Source organism: Schistocerca gregaria, chromosome 8 (assembly GCF_023897955.1).
Source record: "Schistocerca gregaria isolate iqSchGreg1 chromosome 8, iqSchGreg1.2, whole genome shotgun sequence".
In the NCBI taxonomy this organism is placed as follows: Eukaryota; Metazoa; Arthropoda; class Insecta; order Orthoptera; family Acrididae; genus Schistocerca; species Schistocerca gregaria.
Genome location: NC_064927.1, coordinates 146,123,447 through 146,149,116, shown reverse-complemented (window position 1 = coordinate 146,149,116; position 25,670 = coordinate 146,123,447). Strand labels below are relative to the sequence as shown.

General features: G+C 38.6%; 1 protein-coding gene across 4 annotated transcripts; it reads right to left on the bottom strand.

Moving 5' to 3' along the window:
- Positions 1 to 1,324: 1,324 nt before the first annotated feature.
- LOC126284202 (uncharacterized) lies at positions 1,325 to 25,401 on the bottom strand. 4 transcript variants are annotated; one of them, XM_049982962.1, is made up of 6 exons: positions 25,305 to 25,401; positions 24,935 to 25,077; positions 24,777 to 24,836; positions 18,520 to 18,825; positions 4,279 to 4,470; positions 1,325 to 2,587 (listed from the first exon to the last, which is right to left on the bottom strand). In XM_049982962.1, the coding sequence occupies exons 2-6, from the start codon at positions 25,001 to 25,003 to the stop codon at positions 2,531 to 2,533; spliced, it is 684 nt and encodes a 227-aa protein (XP_049838919.1). In that variant the 5' UTR covers positions 25,004 to 25,077; positions 25,305 to 25,401; the 3' UTR covers positions 1,325 to 2,530. The 4 variants fall into 4 exon arrangements, with proteins under 4 accessions (XP_049838919.1, XP_049838923.1, XP_049838920.1 ...); XM_049982966.1 differs by having other exon boundaries at positions 1,325 to 1,977; positions 25,305 to 25,398; XM_049982963.1 differs by having other exon boundaries at positions 25,233 to 25,324.
- Positions 25,402 to 25,670: the final 269 nt, after the last annotated feature.

The following is a 25,670-nucleotide window of genomic DNA, read 5'->3' as shown; positions in this document are numbered from 1 at the left end:
TCGTCATAAGTGTGCAACAGGCGAAATTTAATCTCATATTCATTACAATTAATAACCGACTTATTTTAATGTAAGTGGGAAAAAAAAGCTTCGTGTCTCTTGGGTGGGAACTGGATTGGACCACCTCTTCCCACCCAATCTCCACCCCTGATTTTCATGTTGTTATTCCATACCGGGCTTTCCACTGTTTGGTAGTATTTAACAGCATACCTGCATATAAGAGCATTCAATTAGTATATGTATAACAAGACAGTGCACTGTGCACACTGACTGATATAAACGCCTTATTCTTAGTAATACTGTTATGCAGCTGCTAAGAGGCAGCCACCCCCTCCCCCCCTCCTACCCACCCACCAATTTGAGTCACATCTTATTTACTTGTAAATTGTCATCAACGGTGTTCTATCTTCCATTTCTTTCTTATGAAGTGATGTGTTGCCTGCTCACATACTTCACATTAATTTTACCTTCAACACTGGTTTTCTTGCCCATTCTTCATTTGCAGTATCTGTCTGAAAGTGAAAATTCCTGTGAGACCAGTGTACAGTCATAAAATCCTCATTGTAAGCATGAAACAGACAAGTAAATACCATCATTCATGACGTTTTAACTGAATAAGATGAAGTGTGTGTCAAGATGAAAAAAGACATTACAACAGTTGTTTGTACAGTATCAACTTAACAAGGTATTCACACAGCAGCTATCGATATCATGGCAGCACAAATTAAGAATTTGACTGTAATTATTGTAGAAGTATCACTACGCACTAATGTGTGATGATTTAAAATATTTACTTCGCTAGCATGTTAACAAGTCAATCATACAATGTTGACGCAACTGAATTAATGGTGATTTCGGAACAGCACACAATATTTTGCTGTACTTTCATCATGTCTTACTGCAGCATAAATGCCCTGTACATTCTTCTCAGTTGCAAACAGTAAATGATGTTGAGCAGGGAAACTTATGGTCTGAATTGTCTGTATTTCTTTCCTACTTCTAGCAACTTCCTTCTCTGCTGTCACCCTGAATAAGGAAGTTAGTGACATGACAGAAGCCAGCATCTCTGTTAACTTTTATTTTGCGTATTTTTATCAACGCTACCGCAGAATGCATCTCCTGAAGGTAATTTCTGACCAGCCATCATTCTTGTAACAATTCAATAACATTTATTGTCTGTTTATTCATATAATGTAGCATCATCTGAAAATTCTTGCATTTTGTACATTAATATAATTGGAATTTGTTCATTTCATAGGTCATATTTTAATTTTTATTCATCTTCATTTTAAACTAAATAGAAATAGTTTTGTATTACAAGAACTTGTTTCAAGAGAAAACACTTTATTTACAGAATATACATCCCAATTATCAAAATAACCACTGGCAAATTGACATATATTACATATTCACAACCTGCACAATCTTTCACTAAGGCACAAATGTGTTTTTATAAAAGAAGCACCATGATCAAAAGTCTTGTTAACCGATTACATGATTAATTTGACTTTTTTCATTATTTTCAATTTAGTGAGTGACAGTTACTCCTTATGTCATGATAACATAGGAAATAAACAAGGCTCTGGAATAAGAACAGTTTTTAATTGTGTTACATCAAATATAAGAACTGTATAGTATATCAGACAACAGCGTAAACTGCTAATGTTTGTAGCAAGATATAAGATTCTGCCACAATGGTTATTCCATTTACAATAAAAGAGTCAGAAATATGCACTACACTGTCATCAGTCAAATCAGTATCAGTACAGAAAATTGTACAAAATTTTATTGTCCAATTAAAATTTTACATAATGTATCCACAGTGGTATAAATAACAATGAAAAATAATATTTGAAACTATGTACAACCACTTTGACACATGTTAATACCAATACATAGCTATTTTGAAACTGTTACCTCTTCCCTTTGATTTGAACCTGCTTTTGTTTTTTTTACTTCAATACGCCATCTTCAATGCTGCATAAAAAAATTAAAATTAATAAGTACAAACATGATGATGTGTGTGACAGAAGAGAAACGTCTATTAATCACATGGGAAAACAAGACCAAGTGGAGTGAGAGCCACACACACAGCAGTGTTTCTGCAAAACCTAACCCAGGAAAGATACAATTTTATCTTGTGACACACTTGTATCACAGAATAAATGCACTACTCTCTCTCTCTCTCTCTCTCCCCCTTTTTCTTTCTGCTTCAGTGCCTATGCATATACTCTTTCCTAATTCAGTTTTGAATCACCATAATAATGAAGGAATTTTTACAAATGTTGAAAAAAAGAGATGCAGCCTTTTTTAAAAATTTGTGTGGCTCTTGGCCTTACTCCATTCATTCTTGTTTTAATGTTAATTAACAGATTTCCTGTTTTGTCACTACTATTATCAGTAGCTACCTGCTGTTGACTATAATCTGGATAGCCATAATGACACATCAATGAACACAATTATGGTTAAATTTTCTACACACAACCAGTAGCAACATAGTATCATCTTAGGAACTGGATGGGAAGCTTATTCAAGAGCGCCGTAACACTACTGGTAGCAACAGTCTTGGCTGTAGTCTTGCACTGACCTGAAACGTTAACAAAATATAAAAGTATTACAAATTTCTGTAATAAGAAAGTGATAAATCAAATTAAGAGCAAATGACCACAAACACTTAAACAGTTTGAGTAACAAACACTGTTCAGAATCCATCAACGCAGGGCTAAAATAACGAACACAGTCACCAAGGAGAATTTGAATGAGTCCCAAGTTGCATCTGAAGAATTTTTCCTAAAGCCAACTTGAACAAGTAATTGCCAGAAGCAATATGTTTCACCAACATAGTATCTGTTCAATATTTGGGACCTTCAGTATTTTCTCATTGTCCTCTTTTACGGCAAATTCCTCTGAAGATAGTTATATTTTAAACAACTAGTAGAACTGCAAAGTAATGCAATTAAAACAACCAACTAGACGAAAGTGCAAAAATTGATATATTCAATTGAAACCTAATAGGCATCTTTCAATACCAATAAATAAAAAGAAAAAAGCAATTATTCCCTGCCGTAATTCTGCATATGTGCTTAACAACCCAATGTACTTTACATGACAAAATATGCAAATAGTGTACCCACAGTGTTTAGTTCCTTTCTATTCCACCTGTAAGTAATTTACAGAAGGAACAACTGTTGGTGCACCTCCTCATAAAACAAATTCTTTAATTTTACTGCCATGATCATTATGCTGTATGAAAGAAACAAGGGTGTTTGTATTAGTAAGGGACTATTTGTCTCAGTGACTGTCAATCGATAGTTTATTACAGACAAGTTCTTGTGGCGCACTGAAAAATTTAGTGTACAAGGTATAACGAAAGAGACCAATACTGCAAATCTGTGTACTTCTCAAGTATGACCTGTCAATGGAGATTATCCAGCTATCAAAACATATCTTCATGAAGACACCAATGTTGCTCCACCATCAACTACAATGAAAATCTTTAATTTTGCCACCAGCTTCGATTGCTACCAACCTTCATTGAGTCCAAGAAGTTTTTCAACTCCAGTAATTCTGTTGATCTCAATGCAATATAAAGCTGCTATTATAGTTTGTTTCATGTTCAAGAACAACCCTAATGTCTTTCGCTACATTCTGACATTTAGGATCAACTATTTTAGGTCCTAAGAATCGTGTTGACCCAAATTTAAATTACTACTTTGATGTGACATATCTCCCCAAGACATATTCTGAGTAAGAGTTGAATAAAAGAGGGTGATAATTGCATTATACATTGCACTTGTTACTTCTCTTTCCCTTTCATCTCTTTTTACGTCACTATTTTTTCTGTATCACCACTGCTGAAGTTTGCACATAGTTTACTGCTTTTAACCTATTCCTCTGAGATACCATGTCCTTTATCTACTCTCATCACATCATGTCAGTCCCTCTTAACCTAGTGTCTCATTAACCTGGAGGGGAGGGGCACAGGGAGGGGCAGGGCGAGGGGGAGGGGCAGAGTGAATGGGGTGGGTATGATAGAGGGACAAGATAGGGAGAGACCATGGGATAGGAATCGAGGGACAGCAATGAAAAGGCACGGCATTGGTGGGAGAGGGGGAGGAGAGAGGAGTGAGAAGAGAGAATTATTTGAATTTAATGATACTGTCCTCCTCAACATACATCTCAGAAAGTATACAAAAAATCAAACTTATTTTAACTGGTAATTAACAATATGTGGCTGAGGCCTTATTCTGCGTTCTGAGAATTACATGTTTAACATACCTTTCTCCATATCCGTTGGAACCATGTGCTGTTAGTGGCCCACATACCATGCCCCTTACGCTCTGCCTGTTTCTCAGTCTTCAAAAGTCTTTTGTAGTATGTGATGTAAAGCGGATCTTTTTCCAGTGTGAAGTCCAATGCTGACACTGTTGCAAATCCCACTGAAACGAGGTCTACAGCCACATCACCTTTCTGAAAATTTGCACACAACCTAATGAAATAAATAAAAGAAAAATATCTGAAATTTTTGTGGTATGCATCAGTTCAAAAATCAGAACTGAGTTACATCTAATTATTTTTTTCATTAATCAGCCTTTATTTGGTATTAAACTGTTGCTTGAGGATTGACATGGTATTTTGAAGTTTTTGTTCACATTTAGTGCTGCTCTTCATTATTGACTGAATGCTCATTTATTTGGAGTAACACCGTAGATTATATATCTATGCAGTACTTATTTATCAAATAAGCATAAACAAAAATATGACACTTTACTCCTATAACTGGTTCAGAGATGACTAGATAGCACAAACAAGTATCAATTCTGGTATCTTAGATGCTACCATTATTGTATAATACAGTAATTCTCATTAATTCTTCTTGCATTTATGTCCTATTTCCTTTCACCTAAAGCTTTATGTCGAAAGCTAAGCATTTTTTTGTCTTTTCTATATATTTCTCTGCTGCTCAGCAACTCTTCATTTAGAGAGCAGTGAATTATTCTCATTTATATATTAAGTCTCTTTTTATTACATCTTGTTTGGTTGATGTGTGTCATTCTAAAACTGTGCACAAGAAAGGAGAACTACTGTTTGAAATCTCATTGATATCAACACCATTAAAATTCATTCATATTTCATATATTCTATCAATATACTTGTATATATTACACATATATTTATATATTACACAGGTATTAAGAAATGCTTTTAAAAATATATAGTCTGTGTCCATCATAATGTTCATTGTAGTATTATATAAAAAGGTGAAGTAAATCAGTCATGAACTTTTGAAATTTTTGGTAACATTAAGCGATGATATGTCCTTTATAGTGCTACAAACAATAGATTATTACTTGTCATTCAGCGGTATAACCAACACAGCAACTTGGTATTAAGTCTGAATCTAGATGTTCAAGTAATTTGCAAAATGAATGTGTAATGAGGTATGATTTTTATTTTCTTTTAAATTGTTCAGGATTCCTGATTTCTTACTTTATATTGGACATGTGCTTCTTGAACTTCCTATTACTAGAGTATATAACTCCATCCTGAACACTGGACGAGGAGGAAAAAACTGCATGAACATTATTATTGTGTCTTGTATTGTGACTGTGTATATCATTGTTTAGTTAAAACTAATTTTTATTTTCAGAAACAAAAACTATTAAGGAGTAAATATTTTGAGAAATGAGTGTAAGAATTTCATGATCTTTAAAAAGATTTCTGCAGGCTGTACAATTATCTACTTTACACAATATCTATACTGGTTGCTTCTGTTGATCAAACACTTTATTTACTTTAGGTGCACTGCTCCAAAAGTTAATTCCACAAGACAACAGCAAGGTCAAATACGAAAAAAAAAGCCAACATTTTCATCTTTGGGTCAACAAAATGGGAGATACTTCTAAAGGCCTAACATACTGTTTCTCAGTTAGTTTATCCATGTGTGTACCCCATTTTAACTTGTTATGGAACACCAATGAATTTTACACTCAGTGTGTGGATATTAATGTCCACTTATGGTGTTAACAGGTCATTACCACTTGTCTGAAACTGTCTAATATGAGTCTCTGTCGGTTTAAGAGTTAGCTGTGGAGCACTTGTTGGCCTCTTAACCTATCATCTGAGTTGTGTCTGCTATGGTTGAATTTGGAGCCTTGACTAGGTACGCCTTTGTCATCATTAAACATTACAGTTTTCCATCTGCCCTTTAATGTGATTGGAAGATCATTTATATACATTATAAAAAGAAGTGGGCCCATTAGCAATCCCTTTCACACTCCAGGTTATGTCCTCCCATACTGAGGTTATTTTCATGCCCAAGATACAGCCTCTGCTTTCTGTTATGGAGGTATGATTCCAACCATGTGAGAGAGATGCCGCTAATGCTGCAACGCTTTAGTTTTCTAAGTAGACTTCTGTAATGCAAACTATCAAAGAATTGGTAAAGTCACTGAACATACCAGGAGGAATTTTTTATGTAGCTCCAGTAGCACTTAATTTTGAGATCTTGTGTTGCTTTGTGTGTGGAAAATCCTATGTGAAATTCAAACTGAGAGGCTGTTAACAACTTCTGCTTGATTAAATGAGTCAGTATTCTGTCACAGGTCACTTTCTCAAATATTTTTGAAAAGACTGGAAGGAATGATACAGATTTGGAATAAGAGGTCATCTGCTTATCTTCAGTTCTGCAGATGGGTGTTACTACTGAATATTTAAGACTGGAGGAAATATATCCAGTCATTAACTGATTACAAACACACACATAAAAAAAAGTTTGGATCACCTTGGTTCCGAGAGTTCCAGAACCTGCACAGAAAATTGGAATGAAGATCAACATTAAACATAATTTTTGCCCTTTTTATTGCTCATGAAAACCACATATTACATGTTGTACCACCATACAGCAAGACCTTCAGATGTGGTGGCCCAGATTGCTGTACACACCGGTACCTCTAACATCCAGTGGCACCTCCTATTGCACTGATGCATACCTGTATTTGTCATGGCATACTATCCACGAGTTCATCAAGGCACTGTTGGTCCATATTGTCCCACTCCTCGGCATAGATCCCTCAGAGGGGTTGGTGGGTCACGTCGTCCATAAACAGCCCTTTTCAATTCATCCTAGGCATGTTCGATAGGGTTCATGTCTGGCTAACATACTGGCCACTCTAGTCGAGCAATGTCGTTATCCTGAAGGAAGTTATTCACAAGATGTGCACAATGGGGGCACGAATTGTCATCCATGAAGATGAATGCCTTGCCAATATGGTTGCACTATCGGTCGGAGGCTAGCACTCAAGTTTTGTACAGCCATTACAGCACCTTCCATGGCCACCAGCAGCGTACGTCGGCCCCACATAATGCCACCCAAAAACAGCAGGGAACCTCCACATTGCTGCACTCACTGGACAGAGTGTCTAATGCGTTCAGTGTGACCGGGTTGCCTCCAAACACATCTCCGACGATTTTCTGGTTGAAGGCATATGTGACACTCATTGGTGAAGATAAAATGATGCCAATCCTGAGCGGTCCATTTGGGATGTTGTTGGACCCATCTGTACCGCACTGCATCGTGTGGTGGTTGCGAATATGGACCTCGCCATGGACGCGGGGAGTGAAGCTGTGCATCATGCACGCTATTGCGCACAGTTTGAGTTGTAACACGACGTCCCATGGCTGCACAAAAAGCATTATTCAACATGGTGGCATTGCTGTTAGCATTCCTCCAAGCCATAATCTGTACATTAACAGTCATCCACTGCAGTAGTAGCCCTTGGACAGCCTGAGCAAGGCATGTCATCGACAGTTCCTGTCTCTCTGTATCTCCTCCATATCCGAACAACATTGCTTTGGTTCACTCCGCGGCACCTGGATGCTTCCCTTGTTAAGAGTCCTTCCTGGCACAAAGTAACAATGTGGACATGATCGATCCGCAGTATTTACTGTCTAGGCATGGTTGAACTATAGACAACATGATCCACGTAACTCCTTCCTGGTGGAATGACTGGAACTGATCGGCTGTTAGACCCCCTCTGTCTAATAGACACTGCCAATGCATGGTTGTTTACATCTTTGGGTGGGTTTAGTGACATCTCTGAACAGTCAAAGGGACTGTGTCTGTGATACAATATCCACAGTCAACATCTGTCTTCAGGAGTTCTGGGAACCGGGATGATGCAAAACTTTTGTTAATGTGTGTAGTACATGGCTAATCCAATCAAGTTAGCAAAGGACATTTATAATCTGCAGGAAACACCATCATAACCATGATAATCAGTACTTCTTAGTGACCTGAAGAATTCTGTAATTTCCTTATGGGCTGTATTTTTGAAACCAATATCTGTTGGTGAAACATGAAGAGTCTGCACAAGTAAATCTAATGCACCTGTATTTGCTTGTTTATTACTGGGTAAAGTGCTTGCGAACACTACGAAGATATAATTACTAACTTTTGTGGCCAACTATTGAAAGTCTCACCATTTCTGCTAGAGCTAATTTCTGGAGGTATAATTTCATTTGGATTACTATTTTTGTTTGTTTGAATTCTCACTTCCTAGCAAAAGGTTCTTTAATCCCAGAAGCTATCCATCCTTTATCATTCCTTCTGTTCTATGTTACCCTTATTATTTTAAAGGAAAACAAGAATCAAGGTTCTGTAGGAACATACAGTAAAACTTGCTCAAAACAGAGTCACCTGCAACTAAAATAATTTTGCAAATTGGACAAGTTTCCAGATTTCACAAAACTCACTGGGCTTGTAAAACTTGTCATGTACAGTACAGTAAAACATTTTAATTATGCATATACTGTATTTATGTACCTTCACTCCAGCACAGCAGATGTTCGTTTACTGTATATTGGACAACAGAACAATGGACTATTGCACTAATTGATAAATAACACGGCATTTCTATATTTTTACTCTAACTTTAAATTCGTTAATTATTGTATGTATGTACATACATATTATTCCCATGTTTATTTGCTTTACATTTCACTTTTTTGCCACATACCAAGGAGGGAAATTTGTTTTGATTTCCTGTTCAAAATGTTTTTTCTAAGATATTTTTTGCACCATACAGTAGTTCCAAAAAGATGGGAGAATTTGTGTGTGCTGGCGAATTGCATAACATCGTTTATGCATACAGTGGCTTCTTCAGGCATCTTGATTTTTCTCGGGACATCATTTTGCTCCTCTTCTTCTTCCTTTGTTTCTTTTTCATCCTCTGAGTTGCGGACTTCTATTAAATCTATTGCTGAAGTGAAAGTGGAGCGAGTTGACAGAAAGTCAACACTTTGAATATAATCATCTGCACTACATGAAATGATTTGCATTTTCATGAATTCAGCAGTCGCTGCTGCATTTTCTTCAGCTTTGATGCCCACAGAAGCATCTTGCTCTTGACCCCCAAACCTTGCTTTGTGATAGTTTCAAGTTTTATTTCCTTTACTCCCAGGCCAATCAAATTTTCTGCATCCAGGACAGAAAGCAAGAGCAAGAGCAAATGCACTTTTGGCTTTTTCAACACTAAGAATAAGAGATTGCATCAGTAATCGCCTATAATGACACTTGAATGTGTAAATAACCCCCTGGTCCATGGGATGTGTGAGGCTGGATAAACTTGGAGGAAACCAAGACAATTACTTTCGGGTCGCAGGTTACATTGTCTAGGAAAAGGAGAACTTGGCAATTTCCTTTTTCCATTTTGGCATTGAAAGAGCCAACCATGCTTGCATAAGACCACCCAACATCCACACCTTTTTATTGCTTCACTATGTGACTGGAAGCTTAATGATATCTACCTTTTTGAAGCAACATGGTTTTTCCGCCTTTCCAATCACTAGTGACTTCTCCATTTCACCTGTTTCCACACAGTAGTACAGTGAGTCTTTCATCAGATTTTTTTCTGCCAGTGAACGTTTTACCTCGAAATGCTGGCAGTTTTGAAGGCTGCAAGTGATAAAACAGTCCCGTTTCATCGGCACTGAAAATGTCTTTTGGGTCATAATTAAAACTTATTATGTTAATTGTCTTCCACTCTGTTGCTACACTTTCCTGCACATTCTTAGCTTCCTCATACACATCATTCTACACGATGTTGTGCCTAGCTTTGAAACTGTCCAGCCATCCTATGGATGCCTTAAACTCCATAATTGAGCTGCTCGGGGGAACACAATGGTAAGTGCCATCGCCGTGTATTTTGTGGTAGATGGCTAATGACACCACCTGTGGGATGCACAATGCAGTAAACTTAATAGTAATTCCAAATTCACTCAATAGATGTCAGGGCAGAGCTTACTGGTAAGTGCCACTGTCCGTCTGCTGCGGAAACATAATGGTAAGTGACAGAGAATGGCGGCAAGTAAAAACATCTCCGATATTATGGCAACAGTGAACATGGCAGAAGACGAGGAATATACTTCCAATGATACTAATATCTTTGAGAGGGATCCAGAATACATTCCTAACGATTCAGATGACTCAGAGGTATGTTATTTTGTAAATATACTGTCTTTAGTACGTTTCACGAACATAATGGTAAGTGCATGTACATACCATTATGTTCCTGAAGTACAATTGAAAATTACGTTTGCCGACAAGTACAAGACGTGTACAGTCCAGATCAGTGGTGCGAAGTTGGCTAAGAAGAATCCATTACTTCAATATAATATGAAAAGAGAGGATTTCTATCAAATAAGACACGCTAAAGAAGCATTTGTCTTCAGAAAGAAGACAGTTGATGGTCGAGATGTCAACCTAAGGAAAGTATGTAGGTGGAAGGTGACCTCCGGATAACCATCATCATTATTCATCAGCGAGACATTTTGTCATGACATTTAGCATGAAATAAGCTTCAGGAAATTTGGAACGCAAGGACCAGTTCCTACGCTTCGACTTAACTACAATGGGCCAAGGCTTATTGAAAAGAAGAAAGTTTCTGACGTCCTGTCGCTGCTAAATTACATATCTCCTGTCCATCATGGATTTTTCCTGTCACTAAAGCCAACAGTCTTGGATGAAAAAGACTTTAGTAATGAGAGTGATGAATGATTTTGCAGTTTCAGTAAAGTGTTGAAGACTTACTACAAAATTTAATATGTAATGATCTATCACTATGTGTTGTTAATGGTGTATGGTAATGTAATAATTTTTGTATATTTCATTTGTTTTAGTCAGTTCTTAGTTTCATTTATGTCTGTATAGCAGAAGGTAGATGTTAGAATCACTACAGAATAAAAGGACTGTTCAAAAAAAATTATTCAGATTTGCAGATCAATTTAAACTTTAGATGAGCTGTATCTCGAAGCTGTGATTTTGGCGCTTACCACTTTGTTCCCCCGAGCAGCTCAATTCCAAGCTCTTTAGTGACTTTCAGAGCCTCACTCTGCAACATGGGTCAGGATAAAGGTAAGTTTCTTGGCCACGCATTCCCACACTATTACATTAATTTCTTCATTTCCAGTCTTCTTTTCATCTGCTCATTCCCTTTCATCCATTCATCCCGAATCTTATCACTGTTTCTTAAAGTCTCATAAATTTGTGTTATTCCCCATTTTAAATGTAACAATTTTGTGTACAGAGAGATTGTTTTTCTCAGTCACCTTGATTACATTAATCTGCTCACTAAGTGTTAACGATAGATATCGTTTGTTCGACATCATGTTACTGCATTTCTTAAAGTGCTACTAGTAAACTGAAACTGGCGGAAAATAATGACATCTCTTTCACTGCACACATTGCAGCAGTGTGTTGATAGATGCGCAACAATGTTCCAGTATGCGCCGGTGTGCACCAATAATGAGGGAAACGAGAAAGCTGACAAACAGAATGACGACGAATGAACCATTTCCTTTGATATACTGTACCGACACTGAGTGTAACTTATTCATTGTTGCACAGAGTGGTGTGGTTTTAGGTCCATACCATCAGCGCCGCACTGGACCTCTTTTCCTGGTTTTGCACTGCTCAAGAGAGGTGTTATACATAAAGTCCTCATAGAGTCATGAATAACTAATGAACTGTAATACAACAGTGCTGTATAGGCTCTTTTCCACATTATACAATGAATTATTAAGTTTGTTCTAAGATTTGCTTTTCATTTTCGCGTTAGACACTTTCCACTGTATACAAAAAATTTGGCATATAAAAGTGCACTGAATGTATGCTACTGAAATACTTGTACGATTTGGGCAGATTTCCGAATTATACATGTGATGATTTTAGCAAGTTTTACTGTATTTAAGAAAGACTTTCCATAAAGACTGTCTGATTTATATATTTCTCCTTGGAGCTCTTCCCATAATTTCTCTCTAAACACTCATCAAGACACTGTTTATGGTTCTGTGATGCAGTACTTTTCTTCTATGAACAGTATTTTACTGCTCAGTGAATATTATTGTTAACATTTGGACATCATGGTAAGATAAATCGTGGGCTATCCGTTTCACGGTAAATCAATGTTGGCCACTATGTCCTTCACTCCTCATAGGGAATGTTACTGTGGAGAATAACCCATAGCTGCACATCCACCACTGTGGGTGCTACCAGTAAGCATCCCCTGGCAGAATGTAAACGTTAAAGCTCATACAAGCAATGATTTTTGCATTTAAGCTTTCACAACATTATTAAAGCTGTTTCTAAAAGTTTTATGACTTCAAGGCACTGTCTGCAAATGATCTGTAAAATGTCGTTACAAAGATCTTATGCACTTTCAGACAGATTATTGTGGCACAGAATTCTTTCGGCATTCCCGGTGATCTGTCGACTTCTTTAGATATTGGGTATTCTGCCAGATGCCAACACTGTCCATGCGCAATATTTTGACACTGTGACTCATTATATGCATCAGGTGTTACCTGAAACTGCTCATCAAGTGGAATGTGAAAAGGCCCTGGCCTGTAACCTGCGGTCTGCACCAGCTAAAAGCATCCTTGGGTATTCCCTCTTCAGTCAGGTGCACCGGGCTATATGTTGCCATTCTGTTTTTTGTATTGTGTGCCCGTCCATGCATTGGATTTCCATTTTCTGTCCCATGCAAGTCTAGGTGTTCTCTTTGGCATCTCCCACTATAAATATTCTTATACATTCCCTCTTCAATCCGGTATACCAGGCCAAGTGCCAGCATTCCATTTTTTGTCCAGTGTGGTTCTAGGTGTCCCTCTATGATCCGTTCTCACTAGAAGCATCCTACGATGTTCCATCTTCGGTCTAGCGCAGCTGGTGCTCTGTCTGGAGTTTGTTCTGCATGTTTAAACTCTCAGTTCTCCTTATCGAAGAGTTCTGCTGCTGGCCCCCATTGCATGTTCAGCAATTTTGGTGGAGATTCCCAAGTGTCATGATTCATGGAATTTTCCATCACGTTTATCTTTACAATACTTTCTCAGTACTTGGGGTCTGTGTCAGAATGCTCATTTCATCGTAGTTCATGGAATGATTGACTTCCAAACGGTGCTTGGAAATGGTTGATTTCGTTGCCTGTCTTTGACAAGCACACTTCTGATGTTCTTTACATCTTAGGTCCACTATCCTAATTGTTTGGCCAATATATGATGCACCACGCTACAAAGAGAGTTTATAAATTCCTAGTTTTCATAGCTCCTGGTCACCTTTTACATTTCCCTGTAGTCCCCTTAGTTTGGTAGGTGGACGGAACATACACTTTATGTTACACTTCGTGAAATCCTGTAGGTTTTTGCACAAACAGATCCCGCACAGGAGACGTACGGCACAGTCTTTGCTTCATCTTGCTCTTCTTGAGCATGTGGTGGACTGGCTGGTTGGAGGACTTCCTGAATCTGTTTGAACATGTATTCATTTTTGCAAAACACTGATTGTAGGTGTTCTATTTCTGCTGCCAAACTATTTAGATATAACACTGTGTGTGCTCTGAGGGCCAATATAACTGCATTCTTCTGCGATGGATTGTGACAGCTACTAGTTTGTAGGTACAAATCACTCTCTCTAGGTTTGTGATACTCATTGGGGCCAAACGACCCATCTGCTCTCTGACAAGTGCATCTAGAATCGACAACCGGCCATTCCAGTTCCATGGTGAACTTACCATTTGGCAGGTGAGAGTTAACATGTCCCTGAAACTCAATGAACTCCTTCCTGCCGCAATGTGAGATCACAAAGGTATACTCCACATACCTGAAGAAGCATGTGGGTTTGCATCTAGCCATCTCTGATGTTTCCTCGACAAATCTCTCTATGAACATGTTGGCATCCACTGGAGACAGGACAGAGGAGACAGAGGACTGTCCACAGTTACACCTTCTGTCTGCTCATAATACTGGCCCCAATAAAGAAAATAAGCTGAGGTCAGTATGTGCCTGAACAAGTCCATGAGAGCATCGTCAAATTTCTCTGCAACCAGTTCTAGTGAGTCTTACAGTGGTACCCTGGTGAACAGAAATACCACATCAAAACTGACCATTATATCAGATTCTATTATATGTAGTTGCTTGAGACACTGCAAGTCCACCGAGTTGCGGATGTGGTGAATACACTTCCTCACATATGCAAACACCAGTTTCTTCATATACTTGGCTGTTGGGTGCACTGATGCATCAATGTTGGTGACAACTGATCACAGTGGCATGTACTCTTTATGTACTTTCGGCAGCCCCTATAGTCTAGGTGGAACTGGCACTCTCAATCTCAACTGTGTAATGACCTTGCAGCCATAACCATTTTCTTCAAAAGAACCCTTGGCTACTTTGTAGGGTCACATTCCAAAAGTCTGTATCAAGGTCTTCAAGAAAGTGATAAACTTTATCATCATAATCAGCCTGGAGTAAAATGGCTATGGAATTACCTTTGTCTGCTGCCAACATCATGATGCTGCTGTCTTCAACTGTCAGTTCAACTGTCTCATCACTTCAAAAGTTTGGAGCCTTTTTCTTGGTGAGTGCCCTACAGATCTCCCAGCGAATTTCTTCTGCCACATTTGGTGAAAATGTGTTGGCTACTTGCTCCACTGCACTGATGAGACCTGAAATGGGCACATTTTCAGGAGTCGTCGTGGATTTGAGATCCTGCTGGGTACCTTCAAAGTGATGTCATCCAACTGCTTGCCACTTACATTACTCATGTTGTGAGTGTCCACCATTTGCAGTGATTTCTTACCTAAGTGGACAAACTTTACAGAATGGGACACTTAGATAGTCTTCCTGGTGCACTCCACTAGAGTCCAAGAGGAACTGTCTACCAGTCCCTATCTTCACCTGCTAAAGAGAATGCCATGGACAAGTAAAAGTGTAAAAACTCCCTAGCTATTAAATCTAGTCTGTGGTACACATCTCATAAGTACCATGCTCGCCCGATATTTTATCTTGCTCATTCTGTTGGAGTTCATGTGACGCCTGATCCAGGCAAAAATTGGTACAATGATCCCATCTCAACATCTCAGAAAGAAACATGGGGAACTCAGTAACCTCCCTTTCTTCTGTCAAGGCTTATCCAGCTACTTAATATTTTGGTACATACCCTGCCTACAGAAACTCTTTATGTAATTCTTCTGGCTTTCCTGGTACCATACAGTGAGGTCATCAGTCCCATGATCTAAGCTGGCAGACACCATGGGAGGAACAACACAAACAGCACACCACAGTCAAGGGGAAGGGGAAGGGGAAAATGGGAAAACAAAAAGGTGAAAGGGAAGTCAGAACAGCAGAAGAACAGGAAGCAGAATGGGAGGGGGGAGAGTAAAGAACAGGAAGCAGAATGGGAGGGGGGGGGGGAGAGTAAAGAACAGGAAGCAGAATGGGAGGGGGGGGAGAGTAAAGAACAGGAAGCAGAATGGGAGGGGGGGGAGAGTAAAGAACAGGAAGCAGAATGGGAGGGGGGGGAGAGTAAAGAACAGGAAGCAGAATGGGAGGGGGGGAGAGTAAAGAACAGGAAGCAGAATGGGAGGGGGGGGAGAGTAAAGAACAGGAAGCAGAATGGGAGGGGGGGGGGAGAGTAAAGAACAGGAAGCAGAATGGGAGGGGGGGAGAGTAAAGAACAGGAAGCAGAATGGGAGGGGGGGAGAGTAAAGAACAGGAAGCAGAATGGGAGGGGGGGAGAGTAAAGAACAGGAAGCAGAATGGGAGAAGGGAGAGGTTGAGGAAGGGGGGGGGGGGGGGGAGGATGGGACAGCAAGAGCAGAGGCACCCCAGAGATGCTACAAACATTGGGCACCAGCATTGCCACAGATCTTTCCTGATCCCCACACCATACCATGTTCACAGCACACCAGGAGTAACACCAGGGGAAAAAGACCAAACAAAATGTAGGGAAAAGATGAGGAGAATCTGGCCGGTGTGGAGGCATGGCCAAGGCCTCTATAACCAACACCAGTGCTAACCAAGGAACCAAAATTCCAGTGAGAAATTCAGGTACTTAAACCTTGGAGGACAAACCAATTTCAAGAAAAAAACAATGACAGACTTAACAATGTGAAGGGCGTACACTAAAACCCATGACAAGGAAGGTCGGAAGGCATATTTAGTGCAGAGGGCCAAAAGGCAGGGGCAGTCCAACAAAATATGGATCACATTGAGGGGGCCCTACAACTACAAACGGGGGAGAGGAACACGTCAGTGTCGAGCAAAAACCCATAAGTCAATTTTATATGAACAATATGAAGACAGCAAAGGATAGTAAATACCCACTGAGAGAGGCAGACAGAAGAATGCCACATGCTAGGAATCTCCTGGATTGTACGACGTTTATTAGACAGGGGGTAGTGCCGACCCCCCCCCCCCCCCCAAAAAAAAAAAAAAATCTGTCCACAACTGAGTAAGAAAGAAATTGATGTAAAGCCACAAAGCTGATCCCGGAATGGTCACTGAGAACATGGGTCGGTGGCAGGCCCCCCCAGCCAGACCATCAGCTTGTTCAATACACAGTTCCGTGTGAATAAGAGACATGTAAATGTATCTCGTATGATCAGCAGATACAGAGCCAGTGGCGTAAAAAAGAAATAACATCCTGAAACTCCTGTAAGAGTTGAGAGTACAAAGGGACACCACTGGAGTGATGGAGGAATTCAGACTTTGAAAGTAAATATCGAAAACACCTCACGGGTGGCAGAACGTACAGCTTCATATGACACCAATAAAACATAACCTCGACCTCCTCTGGGTGGCAGGGAGGAGGTGGGGGTGGTATATCCCTCAATTGTCAGAATACGTCCTTACGACCTTTCTGAAGACACCAAACAAAATTAATTCACCGTCATTCCTGATTGGCCTGGAGTTCCTCATAAGTTTGAAGGGTGAGGTCCCCACGAAAAATAACTCCCTGAACCATATTTAAAGAATGGTGGGGAGTAATGGCCAATGGGATGTCACCCACATGATCACAAGCACGAAGGGCTGCAGATTTGACAGCAGAAGATGTTCCGGTCGACAGTGAACGCAACCACATCTTACAAAGAGACTCCACTTCACCAAATCTGTTATCAATATTTTCCACAAAAAATAACAGCTTGGTGGCAACAAATGTGTCCCCATCTGTCCTAGTGCAGGCCAGGTAGTGGGGAAAAAAATTTTCACTCCAAGCTGGCAAGATCGGCCCTCCTCCCAGAATGTAGAAAGTGGAGGGAAGGCCGCAGGGTCATAAGAAGCAGCATTATATGACCCACTGCAAAACTAAAGAGATGGCTGTATAAGAATGGCCAGATTTTTGGAGTTTAATGGATTTCACACACAAAGCACCCACCCTGATATCACTCACTTTGATCAGGGGCTCTCCCTGTGGGCACTATCCAGCCACAGCAAGGGCCATCTAGCACAGCAGCCATTGCCAGAAGTTCCAGTGCTCCAGAATGACAAGCAACTATTTCTAGGTATACATGGGGAGGCAACAGTTCAGATATCAGAAGTCTGATCCCTTTGTTGTCGAGGGGCACAGCAAATCATCGTAATAGTCAATTAGATAACATGCAACCAATAGTTGTGTAAAATACTGAAGTAAAAAAAGCACCTAAGAAATTGTAAACAGCAGCATCTGACCCATTAATTTAGTCAATCTGAACAGCAAGCCAATACTGAAGCATTCCTTGAGTGCAACAATCAGTATAATGCCTGCCTTGTCTTAGGAATCACCAACCGGTTCACCAGTAGTGATTTAGGCAATGGGAAAAACAGATCTGGATGGTCAAATAAGGACCTGAATCCACTTCAACTAGGATTTTAATCAATGAGATCTCTTTCTTACTTTTAAAATGAAGTTGTTAGTATTTCTGGTATCAATAATAAATTAGTGGTGCAACAAACTAATTCACAGGAAAGAATATCCTACGACACTTCACTCTGTCACAATAGTGCATCATTATACTCCTGCCCTGTCATCAGTTGTCAACTGTCATTAGTTGTGTACTGTTAGAACTCAATTGTCTGACTTTGGAATCATTTACAGATGACGTTCATACACATATGAGGTTTATTCACACTAAATGTTTACGAGGAAACAAAGTCCAACTTTCTCAGTATACTATAAATAATTATGAAATTCTTATTTTGACTTACCGAAGCTTTCACTATGCAGCTAACACTGCTTGGATTAACTTTCAGTGGTGTGAACTTCACTTGATCTCCAACCAGTACAGACTGCATCCAAGAAATTCCATTGCCAGAAATGTCGACACCAGCAATATGTACAGGTAGACAAGATGACGACTGCCGTGTAAGGGATATAATTGGTTGATGATCCACCATTAGCAATGGTGGTGTAGCTGGACCACCTAGTTCTACCCCTAAGACTCGCCCCTTTAACGGCACATGGCGTTCCACAAAGGTTTTTGGAATGTCTTGAGGCCTTACAAAGCGTGAGAACTGAATAAAAAAAGAAAAAAATAGTCACACTCCATCTTGGATTTTCAATTGTTTGGGAAATAAAGTCACACACACAAATACTGAAGATTTATTGCCACACATATGCAGACCTAATTTGGTATTAAACATATAACAAAGATTTCAAGATTTTAAACATGACTGGAACAGCAACTGTTGAAATTCTTCATGATAAAGGATGACAGCTAAAATAGTTGCAGGATAAAAATTTATTAAAATTCTTGACCGAGGTTTCGGTATATATAAATATACCTTCATCAGAAGTAAAAAATCCTGAACAGGAAGACACTTCCATTAGCAAATCTCCATTGCATGATGTAATTTTAGTAAGTAACTAAAAGATTTCGTGCCTGTATTACTTTGGAAATTTCACTGTTACTTAAACTCTAGTGTTTCTCATTTACGATGCTAAGGTTTTGCTAATGAAAGTGTCTTCCTGTTCAGGATTTTTTACTTCTGATGAGGGTATTTTTATATATACTGAAACCTCGGTCAAGAATTTTAATAAATTTTTATCCTGCAACTGTTTTGGCTGTCATCCTTTATCGTGAAGACATAAGAAAGAGTCTTAAAACTGTTTATAATACTCTATGGTAGACCAGGAATGAATATAAGCAGTGCATTTAGAAATATTTCTATACTTGCTTTGTGGTACGGAAGTAAATGTCTGCCCACTAAAATACTATTCTTACTGTACTCCACTCTTCATAAATCCAAACATATTAACAATGTAGGAAAAGACAGATTGCTACTTAACATAAAGAAGACATGTCGTGTTGAAGACAGGCACGATTAAAAGACACTCTCATATAGCTTGTGGCCACAGCCTTTGTCAGTAACTACCCACACCCACACCCACACAAACCTGCACATGTGCAAGCGCGCGCGCGTGTGTGTGTGTGTGTGTGTAATTTCTTACTTTCTGAGAGTCTTTGTTGTGTTTATCCGCAACTCAGCATCTCCACTATATGGTAAGTAGCAACTTTTCTTTTCATAATATTGTCATATTCCATCCTAAATTTTCTACTGTTTGATATTTTTCATAAGTTAAACAAATCACTGGTTTTCTTAGCCTTCAAATTTTGAATATTCAGTTTCTGCATAGTCTACAATAAAAATAGATATAATGTATGGTAAGAATGCCAAAAATAAAGACTGCGCCAATTTTATACTGCTGCACTAAAATAGTAAGATTCACATGAAAAATGTTTAGGAAAGTCTTACATGAAACAAGCTTCCCTAGTTAATTAACTGGTTTAATACATGAAGCAGTTCTGCCTGAGGGCTGGTAGAAATTGAATATTTAATGATCTGCTATAACTTTTCCATTGTGTGGGCACTGTCTGAATACAGCTGACCCTTTAACTTGTTCCACAGAGAAAATTCAGTAGTATAAGTATCTGGTAATTATGGTGGCCAGAAGATATTACTGTCTTTTCTGATTATCCTCTCGTCAAACACCTCATGAAGTCATGTCAAGGTTGAAACAGATTGATAATGCGAGACAGTTTTATTGTGACCACTCTATACTTCCATTTTATTATCTCTACCGACAAATAACTGTCGTGTGATTCATGAATATCTGGTAATAATAATAATAAAAAAAAAAAAAAAAAAAAAAAAAAAAAGAGTTCAAGCCATAGACATATTTACATGATCTATTAAAGTGTCCAACTGAGTTTTTTCCTTCTGTATGTCATGGCTAATCTCAGGAACTACTGTAGGGATTTTTAAACAGTATTCACAAATAGACTGATTCCTGAAGAAGGTTTGTGTACATCACTAAATATTATACACGTCAAGTGGCCATAGATACTTAGTGCTGTGTGTGCAAAGCTGGATCAGGTTGCTAGTAAAATATTTAGTATTTACACTCAATTTAAGAATTTAGAATTAAATAAAGATTTCATGCGACTGCATTCATCTGCGTTGTCAGAAAGCATCATGATGTCACCTTATGTAAGTTATCAGAAAGAAACAACTTAAAAATTCCGCAACCCAGAACAAATATAATATCAATGCCCAAATGTTAATAGTAACATAACACATTTCCATTAAATTTGGTTTACGGTATGAACTAAGAGACAAGAGGTGAGATGTTATCCCAATTTCACATTCAAAAAGCAGAAGTGGCACTGACAATTGATCTCAAAAGCATGAAAGGTTTCTTACTGAAACATCACCATTTCACACTAACAACAATAATGCAATGCACACTAATGAAACTTCCTGGAAAATTAAAACTGTGTGCCGTACCGAGACTCGAACTCGGGACCCTTGCCTGCCGCGGCCAAGTGCTCTACCAACTGAGCTACCCAAGCACGAGTCACGACCCGTCCTCACAATTTTACTTCCGCCAGTACCTCGTCTCCTACCTTCCAAACTCCACAGAAGTTCTCCTGCGAAACTTGCCAGACTAGCACTACTGGAAGAAAGGATATTGCAGAGACATTGCTTAGCCACAGCCTGGGGGATGTTTCCAGAATGAAATTTTCACTCTGCAGCGGACTATAATATTATATTCACCAAATTCCCAAAACATGCAGCAGAGTGTCCAGCATGGTTCTTACCACTGACAGAAGCTGGCCATCTTTCAAAAATTCATTTAAAATATACAAATATGGATGCTACTTCGACCAGTCCAACTCTTTGAAGAGTATAGCGTAACGTAGTTTCGGATGATAATTGTCAAATCCAAATTCTGAACAAAACTGCATATATAAATTTTTGCCTATTATCTTCTCTATCAGCGTTTATTCACCTATACTCGTATCCACATACAAATAAAATCGCCTGTTACATACCTTTGTATTCTGAAAGGGAGCATTATACCACGACATCTCCTGTTGATGTTTTAGTGAAAAACCATAAAATGAAAAAGATAGTTCCAAATACCATAAGACTGTGGCTTGTCCAATAAGCCTGAAGAGGACATATAAGCAATGGAACTGAAAGCCCTCTTGAGGAAAATGAAAAGTCGCTACCCATCATAAATGCTCTAAGAGCGAATATATAGAAAAAATACACTGTCAAAATGGCTCCCATATATTACAGTGAAAGAGGTTCAGGTTCTGTGAATGATGTGTTACTCTAAGCACAAGGAAGACACTGTAAAGAGATTGGTATGCTTGTGCTTATGGTTTATTGCCTCCAGAGAAAAGATGACTTCAAAGCACAGACATAATAACAGTGGTGTGACCACAATCAAAAACAGCAAATACCATACCTCACATCCATTTCCCAAACTAATTTTTAAGCAATTGCTACAAAAAATGCCTATACCATATATGATGACACTATGCTTTGGGAATCCACTACCATATGCTACCTAGTAATAGCTTCATAAAGAGAAAATCTTTTAAGTCTCCTCAAAATGGAGCAGGCCATGCACAGCGCCACTATTACACGGTGCTGATCTCTTGATATACTCTCACAACTTTGCAAAATATTGGTCAGCAAGAAGTGCTTGATGATTTGCACATTAGAGACAGCTTTTAGATTTGGTTAGCAGGTTGAGCAATACCACAAAGGCTGCCTTTCCATCATCCCCACATGACCACACCTTCCAGTGGATGTTCAACAGGTCAAACTGAACACCTAAAAACAGTACCCAGTACCAGGTACCTCTTCATCTCACAGTAGCACACATCCACAACATCCTAAATGACTTATTGTATACATTCCAACCTATGTCTTTCTGCACCCATTTCACCCTCTTCAACTCCATCCCCGATGACTTAACATGTCCTACAGTCCTGCCCATTCTTCTTGCCAATGTTTTGCACGTATATTTCTCTTTGCTGATTCTGTAGAGAACCATCTCACTTCCCAACAGCCCACTTAATTTTCAATGTCATGTTATAGCACCACATCTTTAAGACTTCAATTCTCTTCTTATCCAAAATTTCCCACTGGGAATGATTCATTCCCCCATGTGCTCCATACATACATTCTCATACATTTCTTCCTCAAATGATGACCTGTAAGATTTCAGTCCCTCAGTCCTAATAGAAGCTAATGCTTTGATTTTAATTTTGTTTCATGGAAAACTGCAAGTGAATCCTGAACATACTCTAAATAATGAAGCCAGTACTCAAACTGGTGAATAAAAGAAAGATATTCTCACCTGTTCCTTTTGTTGTTAAATTTTCAGAGAAAATGTGAATTACACATGACAAGTTCTGACAGTATACAATGACGTACAAGAAATGACCAATAAAAGCTAGGAGTAGTTTTTGTGCTTTTATTTTTCTATTTTTTACTGTCCCTTATCAGCAATACTGGAATTTCCTTTCCTTAAGGTAAATCTGACCAACCAATCTGTCTACTTGTAATTTTACATTTTTCTGAGGTGAATTCTTCTTCCGGTTTGATAATTTGTGACTTTTTTAGTAGCATAATTACCCATATGACTTCCTAAAATCAATCTACACTTGGGCATTTGAGTCTGTGCTAGTGTACGACCCATCTAGATAAACAGAAACAATTATTTCAGTACTGATCATCAACATTTAACATTACTGTTGCATTGTGGAACAGTAATCAGAAACAATCTAGAAAAGTTTATTATATCTTTGCAATTTAGTTTCATTCAAGGCCATGGTATAAACCACCCATGTATCCTTTGACAGTGGAGCAACCACTGTTGCTGAGTAAAGTTTAGCAATTTCCTGTGTGGAACCTGTTTTGAATGCCCCTTGTAAATCTGTTATACAATGCCATACATTATAATACAAAAACATTTTGGTTGAAGGGATCTGAAGTCTTAAATGAACACATCAGTTTTTTGCCACCGACTGTGTGTTAGGGAGGAAAAGTCGCAAAAATTCCACATGGCACAGGTGATATCTACTAGGAATAGCAGAAGTTTGTCATTATTCTATCTATTCCTTTACCTTTTGTGGAATGTTCTTTTGGTAGATCCTTTAGCTAAATAATTCTGAATGTTTAACATGAACTGATGACTTTATAGCAACATTTGTTGTCTTCGATTCCCCTGAACATAGCTTCACATAAAGAAAGATTTCAAATATTTTCGCTTGTGTGTTTATCATTTTTTTTTGTAGGTACATGAAAAACAGAAGTAAAGTTCTGTCTCCAATTAAAAATGTTTTGTGTCTCATACACTTCCAACAAGCTATAAAGTCATTCTCCAAGTTTAAATAATTATGGACTATCAGAATTAGATGACAATTATGGCTTTGAGGAATTATTGCTCTAGCACAAATTTCACTATCAGTTTTACACATCCAAGATATGCGCGTCACAGAAAGAGGAAGTTTAGTTACACTAATTTGTTCCAATGAGAGTACTAGTTAAGTTATGGTAAGGTTTCCCTCCTGATTTAGGTCTGTGAAAGTAGCATACGGTAATCCAGTACCTATTTCTGGTAAGTAGCCATAATAGAAACTAAACTGCAAGGAAAATATGAGAAATACCAATGACAGTATGACAGGCAAGTTATAAAACGTAAAATTTGAGATTTTGAAATGTTTCTGCATCTGTCACTGAATAACAAAATGTCAGAAGAGCTCTAAAACTAAATGCACAGTTTGAAACATTAATAGAAATGCTTTATCAAAATTCATTACTCTTTTCTCGTACCTACTCCAAAATTGTGTAATTCCACGAGAGACACTTTCAGATGGCTTTATAAAATGACTGATCCTCCAAAATTTTCTCGCAAACCGAAGTCCAATTTTCTACGACAATGTCGGTGGATGCATTTACAACTGCTCGCTTGTTATAGATTTGAGTACCGGTATGACATTTGCCCACAGGCTCATTAAAAGCGTACAGAGCTGGAATGTTTTCATGTGACCGTAATTTTCTCAAAATACACAGGATAATTTATCTTGATAACAACGTTGGCGATTATCAAATACCACGCTACTAAGTTTTAATATGGAATATATATAAGTTATAATAATTACCGGTCGCACACTTTTCAAGGCCACAACAAGTCCGATCACTCCCACAGAATATATGCCAATCTGAAATACAGTACAAACACAAATTCAGCTGTTGCTACAACAATTTTTATGTCACTTTTATTGCTGATGATTACAAGTCATTCATGTGATTGCCTTACCTGTACACCTCTAATATTCTGTTCCACAATAACAGTAAATTTGTCAAACCAGTTTTGTTCGTTATCCATCGCAATAACGTTGATTAAAAACGAGGTTTTACCTCGCCGATCGTATTTTCATATGGTCGACGTCCAATGTAGGGCTGGAAAGCATTTAATTTTTAAAGCGAGACTATTCACAGGACATCAAAATGTTGATAGTTATCAAAGGTCGCATGCGAAGATGCTGTACTGTTCCATGCGCATACTAGCTTTCTGGACGGGTGAGATCAAAACATTGCACATATACAATATTTACCAGCAAACAACTTTGGTCGTTCGAGGACGTTTCACATGTGTGGGGGCGTGTATCTGTGTAGCAACTACTAACCTTGGCGTATACGTCGATGTCCCCTCCATGCCACCCCAAAGGCATTAATGGCACAAGCATGACGTAATGCTACTCGTAACCACTGTGAGCTGGTTCAACAATAAAAGTCATGGCAACTTACAGCTTATCGTCATTCATATTGGAGTTCAGAGTATCCTCTAGAAATTCTGGTTTCTCGAGGATAAACAGGAGAAATCGGAGATACTACACTGCAAATTTCTGTAAACTTAAGATATTCACGCGCCCACACTGAGGAAATAGTAAATAGTATTGTGCTGCTGATAACGGAACAGCAGAAAACATATGACAAAAATATACCTTCATTCGTAACAGTAGTGTTGCGGGTAAATGACGGACATTTCATGC